This window comes from Dendrobium catenatum, unplaced genomic scaffold (genome assembly GCF_001605985.2).
Source record: "Dendrobium catenatum unplaced genomic scaffold, ASM160598v2 fragScaff_scaffold_156, whole genome shotgun sequence".
NCBI classification, from domain to species: Eukaryota; Viridiplantae; Streptophyta; class Magnoliopsida; order Asparagales; family Orchidaceae; genus Dendrobium; species Dendrobium catenatum.
The window spans coordinates 6,069,522-6,079,532 of NW_021318618.1; the positions used below are offsets into that span (position 1 = coordinate 6,069,522).

The 10,011-nt window shown below is 28.6% G+C and overlaps 1 protein-coding gene across 1 annotated transcript; it reads right to left on the bottom strand.

Moving 5' to 3' along the window:
* Positions 1 to 943: 943 nt before the first annotated feature.
* LOC110098398 (beta-carotene isomerase D27, chloroplastic-like) lies at positions 944 to 9,669 on the bottom strand. Its single transcript, XM_028701408.1, has 4 exons — positions 9,381 to 9,669; positions 8,587 to 8,752; positions 4,130 to 4,236; positions 944 to 1,154 (listed from the first exon to the last, which is right to left on the bottom strand). Exons 1-4 carry the CDS (start codon positions 9,667 to 9,669, stop codon positions 970 to 972), a joined length of 747 nt encoding a protein of 248 aa, XP_028557241.1. The 3' UTR covers positions 944 to 969.
* Positions 9,670 to 10,011: the final 342 nt, after the last annotated feature.

A 10,011-nucleotide genomic window follows, 5' to 3' on the forward strand; every position in this document is an offset into this window, starting at 1 on the left:
AGATAAAATAAATAATTATTTCAAATTTAATTCTTGGTCGTTATGTGTAGGAGGGTGGGCGGACGGACATTCTTTTAAATAAAAGATTGGTGATTAATTCTAGTTGTATCCCGTAACCGACTAATCGAATTTCGCCGGCGGGTAGAGGGTAATGACTTTAAATGATTATTAAAAGACCTTGTGAAAATAAATAATTAATAGAAAAAATAAAAGATAAGATGAGATTGACAAATAGATATCTATGACAAATAAAAAATGCGTGAAAGAAAATACCACATTAAAGCTGAATTGTCTTGCCTTGCTATAAGCTGATTAACAAGCAAAGCCATACATTAAAGCAGCATCTTAAAACCAGATCCAGGCTCCAACGCCTGCCATTTTTTTGATGATTTGTTGACCATTCCATGAGGAAAGGAACAAAAAAAGAGCTGAAGATACACATATATTTGCAGGAATGGCTTAGTTTGGAGTGGGAAATACAACGAGAAATGAGTAGAAATTCAATTTTATTTCTGTTAATACAAAACTACGTCTAATTAGTTCTTTTATTCTGGTTAACTGTAGTAACAGAGAATCATGTCAACTGAAGAAGCCATATTCTCTAAGCATATATATGGATAACTTATAAATTTGTGACAGGCAGCCTGTGTCATATTTGAAGAAGACCTCAACTGGAACAATCCACTCCATGTATCTGCTTTGCTATGCCTGTAAAGAATTTGTGAGAGAATATAAATAACTAAGGGTTCGTTTGGGATGGCTTTCTTACGCTTCTTAAAACAACTTTTTACTACAAAAAAATTTAATTTTTTACTAGAAAGCTACTTTAAGCAGCAATAAGAAAGCCGTCTCAAACGAAGCCTAAGACTTCGTTAGGGATGGCTTAAGCAATTTTTTAGTATAATAATTAAAGTTTTTCGATTAAACAATTACTTTAAGAAACAGTAAAAAAGCCGTTTCAAACGAAGTCTAAATAAGAGACCATAGGAAAGCTTCAGATCTTTCAAACTTATGCTGAATAATGTTTTTAAATTCAGTAATGATATCAGAGTTGTTACAATTACATGACTTGTGGTAGCAAGGCTGCTTCAGTGCTGGATCATCTGCAGGTGGAAGTTGCCCGAAGATAATTTCACAGCTTTTGTCTTCAAAGTCTGCGTTTGAAGCAGGCACAGTCAAAATTTTCTCTTACATGTTAGTAATTACTTATCATAATTATGGTTTTCATGTCTGAATTCCTGTTAAAAATTCTTCTTGCACTATTTCTGGTTATTCTACACATGTTCTATACTTTATAAATCCTCGCTATTTCAAAAACCTATCTATCAAATGATAATGTAAATTTTTTTATTGCATATTGTTCTTGAGATATATATATTTATTTTAACAGCTAAGGCTCTGTTTGCAATAATTTTCTTATTGTTTTCTAAAGCAGTTTTTTAGTAAAAAAAAATTATATTAAAAACTTATTTTAAGAAGATGTAAGAAACTCGTTCCAAACAAAGTCTAAAATTTAAATCCATAAGCTATAGCAATAATATATCTATCCATTCTTTTGCATAATGTACACTTGGTTAATAAACATATAACATATGGGATACATTTGGGATTACAAAAATAATTACAATAATTATAATTAAAATTTTAATAAATATCTTTAATAATTTTCATGATTATTACATATATGATGATAATCTTTAAGGATAAGAATCTAAAAATATTCATAATTAATGAATTAAAAAAAATTTTAGTTCAACAATTACTAGTATTATTCATATCCACACTATGAATGGGACAATCCTACTATAATTATTAATGTGTGAATAATTATGAATTTATGATGAAACTACTTTACATAACATAATTATATAAGATTAAGATTAAAAAAATAATTTGAGCACCTAACAATTCGGTTTGATAGAGCACTCAAATAATATCAAAATGGTCCTAATCCCAAATAATTGATAGACTCTAATTAAATCGCTGTGAATTTTAATTTATTTGGTGTAAATTCAAGTGTTATTTTATACCTTCAATTTTGAAAATATAATGAAAAAAATAATCAGAAATATTAATTTATAATATGAAATGCACTCATTTTTCTTAAAAACAAAATTATAATTAGAGAAATTAGTATAATTTAATCTAGTTCAAATTATGATTTTTTTATGAATGATCAGAATCAATCTATATATAATTACAATTAATGCTCCATTTCTAATTTTAAATTATTTTTCTCATATTTTAGCCTTTGTTTCGGACGGCTTTATTACTGCTTCTTAAAGTAGTTCTTTTGTACAAAATTTTTAATTTCTTATTAAAAAATAGCTTTAAGAAGTAGTAAGAAAGCCTTTCATTGCTAATTTTCTTTCATCACAATTAAATTAGGCATCATTGATGGGAGACATACTTAATGGCAGCAATGATATTTTATTATAAGTAATAATTTGAGTGCATTTCCAAGAGAGAATGTTGAGGTGCAGTAATATGGGACCATTCAGGTTCTTAACCACAGAAAGTCTCAAGTGGTGGTTTGTTGACTGTTATCTTCTCTAATTTAGTAACTAGTGCCCGGACATGATGCGCAATTACTAGGCTTTTACTATCTATATTTCGATATATTATTCTTTGCGGACGCCAGACGGTTCTCCCGTCCAATTACGCGCTCGGTACCAAGCGCTCGATACCGAGAGCGGCATATTTTTGGAGTGACGTGACATATTTTTATTAGTCTCTGGACGAATCCGAACGCCGCACTTAATAATTTTTATTATATTTCAGCATGAAAAGGTTTCATTCAGAAATTGGGATAGAGAGCTTTTATTATTGATTTCTGATGAATCCCATCATGTACCTTAAGTGGTGGTTATGTGGCCCCTTAATTAGCTCACCTGATGTTGACCTTAAGTAATATTATCTTTAGTGTATCTAACTGTTCAGGAGAACTTTCTTATGGAATCTATTTCTGTTCAAATTTGTCTACAGTTTCATTATGATCTCCACTTGATGGATCTTTTTTAGAGAGGTATTAAAGCAAAGATAATATATTTATGATCAAATCAATTCACTACATGAATACTAGTACTAGTCATTTGTCGGTCGACCGTAAAAGATTAATAAATCGGTTTTTCTTATCATAGGCTCTATTTCTTTTTCTGATTTGAGATTGACATCAATTGTAATTCAACAATTTCGTAAAAATATTGTAATTTATGATATGATCGATCACAACAAAGGAGTGATTATGATTTTTGATGTATGTTTGCGACCTTTTTCTTGAGAAATTTGATTCTCTGACCTAAATATGTGTATGGTTGTATCTTACAGTTATAAAATTATTTACAATAAGACTAATGCATATGCAGGTACAATGAAGAAGACGATTGCAAATAATTTCTCGCGGTCGAAAATTAGCGGGATCTCAACTATTTTGAAGGTTACACTTACACAATAATCATGCAATGCTTGCATTTCATATACCAATTGGTAGGGCAATTACTAAGGTATCTATATACAAAATTACAAGACAAAATAATGGAAAAGCTAAAATGATATATTAATAAGGTGGCAATAGTAATTTGTTCGAGTTATTTGCATTGGTAGGGGAAGCATTTCCTTAATACTACATTGATGGAGGAGATAATTGCTTAATAAGTGTACTACAAGATGTTTGTTTCATTTCCTACATACCCAGAGGTTATTTTCTAATTTAATTATTTTCGTTCTTTGGTGAGTATGATGGTTTTGTTTCTCAAATTTTACCCGTAGAGAGGAGATACGAAATGAGTATATACACGAAAAAGTTGGAGTAGCGTCATTGGAAGATAAGATTAGAGAGAGTAGCCTTAGATGGTTTGATCACATAAAACGGCGGCCTTTCGATGACCCGGTTAGGAAAGTAGAGGTATTAGATTTGACTTATGTTAAGAAAGATAGAGGTAGACTTAAAAAGATTTGGTTAGAAAATATTAGAAATAATATTCTTTATTATATTTAAATAATAATTTAACTTTTAACACGACACAATGAAGAAAAAGGATTCATGTAGCTGAACTTACGTAGTGGGATAAATGCTTGATGTTGGTTTTGTTATATAGCGAAAATTTGGAGTAGAAATATAAAAGCTTACTGGGAATCATGTTGGTGGGCATCCCAAGAGAATTGTTGATGAATTTCTGAGAAGGCAACTTGCAGAGATTAGTGCACATCCCTACACAGTTTGTGGCCTCCAAAAACCTACACCACATCAAAAAGTTAAGTTTCATATTGCAACAAGATATAATTTTTTATTTATTTAGGCAAATAAAATGAATCTTTTACTAGCCATTTGTATCTATGTTCTATCTATAATTAAAAACTTAACACTCTAGCCTTCTTGTACAACCTTGCCAGTGATCGCTCGCATTGAATCATTGCATTGATCATTCTAATTATTAAGTTTGAACACCTGATCAATCAGTTTCAATGACCTTCGTGGTCTATTAAGATAGGATTCACCATGAAGATTCTGTTGACCGATCGACCAAGATAAGACATATATATGTACAAATCACTTACGTATGTAATGCATATTTATTTTGTTGGGAATCAAACTACGCTCGAAACAAACAAGAAAAAGATAAAAAGCGTGCATGATGTTCTTTTTTGAAACTTTCTTTTTTCTTGTTTTTCCCTTCAGTGAATTTCTCGTCGAGCTAAACTGACGGAATTGATCAGATATGTGTAAATAGTACAACCTGATTTATCAATACAATCAGATTCCACAAACCTAACATATTTATATAATATTATATAAAACATTAAGACCTTAATTAGGCACAATTAGAATAGATTTTGAGATAAAGTGATATTACTCATTAAATTATCATAGTGAGAAATCCAAAGCCTCTTAAAACTAATTTCAAATGTGATAATTTTGATTTCACATATAAAATAAGTGAACTCAAATCATGTCTACAATCTACAAGCAACTAATTAATGAGCCCTAAAGTGAAAAAATAATAATAATAAATCCAAAAAGAAAATACACACAATTATGTATAAAACGTAGCCTCAAATAAAGTGAAGAGAAAAATATGAATAAGATGAGACTAGAAATGGCACCTGCACTTATGAATGTAGACACTTTATTCTCCTTCTCCCATGGAATTCTGACTCCTCACCTTAAAAAATAATTATAATAATAAAAGCTTAAAATTACCTTCTTTTTAAGAAAATATGAATAAATATATATTTTTTAAATAAAATAAGTTTATATTGTAATGCATTATTAAATAAATTTAAGTAAACGTGTTTAAGCCTTTTTCAAATTGTAGGAATAAAATAAGCAGATTAAATATTATAGATTATATAATTATCCTGACCACAGGGCCAACAAGCAAGAGAAAAAGAATTGCTTGAAATCTTGAGAAAAGCTCTTTAGGAATTTTTGATGGTGGATGAGACTCCTTATCCTGTACATAGAGTAAAGCATTAGTTTTGCAGAAATCTTAACCAAAGATGATAACGATTTCATTTGTGCACACTTTTTTATTGCCTTAAAACCGAATTTAGTAACAATTTTCCAAGATTAAAAACCTAAGCTTTATTTGGGGCAGTTTAATTATTATTTTTTAAAGTACTTATTTTAGTGCTGAATATTTTAATTCTAATACTTCATTAGAACAACTTTTTTATTACTTCTAAAGTAATTTTTTATATAACAAAGAATTGTTGAATTAGAATTTTTATATTAAAAACACTAAAAATCTATTTTAGGAAAAAAAAATAATAAAACTCTCTCAACAAGCCAAGATTATGTATGGATTTAGGTAAATTGTTTATTGGATGAATAGTTTTTAATTTTTTTAATAAATTTTTAATGTATTTTGATATATAAATTTAATAACATTTTAGGATTGATTTAAAATTTTCATATGATAAAAAGCTTATCCTACTTATTTATTTTTTTTTCAATTGGTTGTTTAATCATGTAAATTGCTTGTTAAGATAATCAGTGAAAGTATAATTAATTAATTAATGTTTTATTTTTATGTCTTGCATTTACAATATTGTGTATATATATATTATATTGTATATAATATAAGTATCAAATCTTCTTTTATTAATATCTCGAACTTCATTAAAAACATGGTTAATAAAATCCAATTGAGTTCTATAAACTTTTGATTAAAATTTATAAATTTAATTATTATAATATAAAAGATATATTGATAACATCAATAAACAGTACTTAGAATAAAATATATCAATAAAAAACTTCTCCTTTATTGCTTTCCCTTGTTTTTTAGATTTTTTCGGTGAAATGACGAAACTTATCTCAGTACGTTCAAGAACCTCCTATTCTAATGCAAATTATGATAAGAAAATATTTTGTAAGCTAATAGGAGAAGGGACACCCATTATCCTTCTCTCTCTCATTTCAACACCAATAATACAAGTCCTTGAAAGGTAAAAGGCATTATCATTTTGTTTTGTCGGTTGGAGTGTTAATTTGATTATAGATTTGAAAATTTTAAAATTTATTTATAAATGAAATTATTAATTTGATTTAATAAATTATTATGTTGTAATTAAAGTTATGAACGGTTTCTTCTGTTTTAAAGCATCTTTTTAATAAATTTTTAAATAAATTTTAAAAACAATACGAAAGTGCTGTCCCAAATAATTTTAATATACTGTAGGATTATTCTTAACACTGTAATATCATTTTAAATATAATGTATTACTATATATTATCCAAGTTCAGCATGGAAATATAGATTATTTCTAATATGTATGCTGGATGAAATTAAAATCTCTAATTTATTGTATTTAGTATTGCGTCAATATTTTATATATCATAAATTCATTCATATATTAATAAATTATCAAATTATTAAAAAATGGGTAGAAAATTTAAATTTTTTTATGTAAATAAATAATTAAAGTCATATAAAATGACAACATTATTCGAGCTTCTTAGCGAGCGCATATTAAAACAATAAAATAGGTTTTTTATATATTATATTAGTCCTAAAAATTATGTTAAATTTTGTGTCATGTATTAAAATAATAAATATTAAAAACTTCAATGATATGACCAAAATGATGGTCTTTTAAGTAGTATATTTTGCTTAATATAACCTTGTGATCTAATACGATAAGTAAAGCTCTCCTTTAGGACATTTCTATTATTTTTTGCTTTTCAGCTAGTAACATATTTCTATTTGTCCATTGCTTTCAAAATCATTTCTGTAATGGGAAAGTTTTTATATAACATTTCTTATTATTTGATTTCAAATTGTAATTATATAATTTCTGTTTGGACAATCTCTTTTCGCTATTTTTCAAAAAAAAAAAAACAAAAAAAATGTTAGGTAAGTTGCTTTCTATATGCATCCTTAGAGAAAATTAATTTCTTCATAGCAACTTTATAATCACCTTATAACAAGGAGTAGCTGTCGCCAAAAGGGCCTTAAGACTTTGTGGAGCATCTTTCCGACTATTTTTGTGTGCATAAAAAAATTAATGTAATCAATAAAAGTAATATATGTTTGGTTATATAGATTTTTTTATTGTAACATTTTATTTTTAAAATCTATTTTTTTAATAAACTAGTAAATTGTGTTTGAAAAGTAGCTTTTTAAAGTATAAGCCAAAAATATAATTGTCCCAATATGAAAATCAAAGGCCTTCATTATATTCATTTTTCTTGGCTTAATGCTTAAAATATAATTATTGAATTAGATTTTTTTTTTTTTTTTTGAAATCTTAATTATTTTGACATCTTCGATTAACCATAAGAATTGCTTATGTACTAGCTCTGTTTATGATTGTATTTCATGCAATATATTTTGTTTCAAAATAAGATTATTAAGTGTCCGTTTGGGACAGCTTTCTTACTGTTTCTTAAAGCAATTTTTTAGTACAAAAATTAATTATTTTTTTTACTAAAAAATTGCTCTTAGAAGCAATAATAAAATTGTCCAAAACAAAATCTTATATTACAAATGTCATTGATTCCAAGCATTACTTATTATCCCTCAATATTAAAATTTATTTGAACCATAAAATTAAACTATTCAATAAATATGACTAAACTATTAGACATTCATAAGTATATCATGAAAAATAAAACTATTATGAATGTCCAATATTTTAGTTATTTCATCAAACAGTTTAGTTGTAAAGCCTTCAAATGTAATTGCATAAAGGGAATATATGTGTTGCATGAAATTAAGAATATGTGTAATAAAAAAATAGCTAAATTTTTTTTCTAGTTCATAAATGATGACTTTTTGCTAGTTTATTAGTATGATAAAAGTCGTTTTCAATATTGGTAATTAGTAATGTTATAATGTTATAGTGTAAATAATTATAAACTTTAAGGCAGCAAAAATGTTATATTATAAATAATTATAAACTTTATATTAATTATGCTTACATTAAAAAAATATTTTTATATTTAATAGGACGAAAGTCGCTTTCTATCCCTTCGAAATTCCACTTGCCAGTAGATATGCAACCCACTTATATTGTCCCCCCTCCCTTCATACAGGCCTGTATTTGAATCCTTTAAAAGAACTTTGGATGGTAAGGGAAAACTGAAGAAAATTAGGAGAACTTGCCATGAACAAGATGAACTCAGGGAAGGCCTTATTGAGAGCTTCCATGACTATCTGCTGCTGCTCCATGGCTCCATATGTTCTCGAGATGAGAGTCGCTGCCTCCACAAACCCCTCATACCCTTTCATATTCATTATCTTCATCCCTACAAGTCAATAATTATATATACTGATCGATTTCAACCTTTGAACAGATGAACAAAGAGAAACAACCATGAAATAATATAGGGAAAAAATTATGTTAGAATATCTGAGACATCATAGAAAATAGTCTATTACCGGCGACAACTTCCGGTAAAATATATCAATTTTCCGGTGGTTATGAAAAATTCCGGCAATTTTCCAGCGGCTTTAAGAACACCGGTTTAAACCGCGTAGGAAATAGAAATCGACAATTTATTTCCGGCGGCTATAACAGCCGGAAATTACTGTTGCCAAAACCGCAGGAAAACCACCTGAATTTGATGATGTAATAACCAAATGTTACGCCGGTCATTACCACCGGTGTTTCCCGCGGTCAAACTGTTAGACAGACGCTAGATATTACTGACGACAAATAAAATAACCGACGATTTTACCAACCGTTCGATATCAAATGATCGTCGGTATCCAATAAATTTCTTGTAGTGAGATTCAAAAGGTATCGTTAAAATTCTTAGATTTACGTTGAGATAAATATAATTTAGAATATATACAACATAAAGCATTAATTTCAACATAAATCTAAAGACTGTAAAGCTCATATTAGTGTATTTTACACCAAGGTATCCCCACCTAAAGTAGCTTGAATACTGCTTGACATGTAACTGATGGCAAGGCAATTGAACCAGTTATCATTATAGACCGTCTTCTTTATCTCCGACGTTGCCGGAGCAGGTTTAGCCTGTACAGGTGCCCAGGCTCCGGCTCCGGTGTTGTTGGTGCTTCTCGTCACCACCACAGCAGAAGAGGGATTTCGTTCTGGCAGTGTTGGTATCATCAACGGCAGGAGTATCCGATGGCGTTGTGGGAAGGGGAGAAAGCTAGCTGATCTATGGTGAATATGAAGAAGATATGCTTCCATTGCTTGTTTGTTATGGGAAGAAGAAGATGGTTTCTACTCTCTGTTCGTTGGCTCTTTGGGTGTGTATATAGCTGCATTAGATGGGTTATATATATAGTCACAGTGTTGCTAATAAAATTCTTTAATTCACAATAAAATATGTATTAAATAAATCTTATTCATATTTTATTATTATATAAGACTATAATTTACATTTATGATAGTGGGTTTACGTGAGCTATGCCAATTATAGGGTCATTTCAGGCAATTTTTTGACGGTTGTAACGACCAGAAAAATTTCATTTAAAAACGGCGGTTAAACTACTGCTAAAAGTCGCAACCTAAAGAAAATACCAGGGGTCA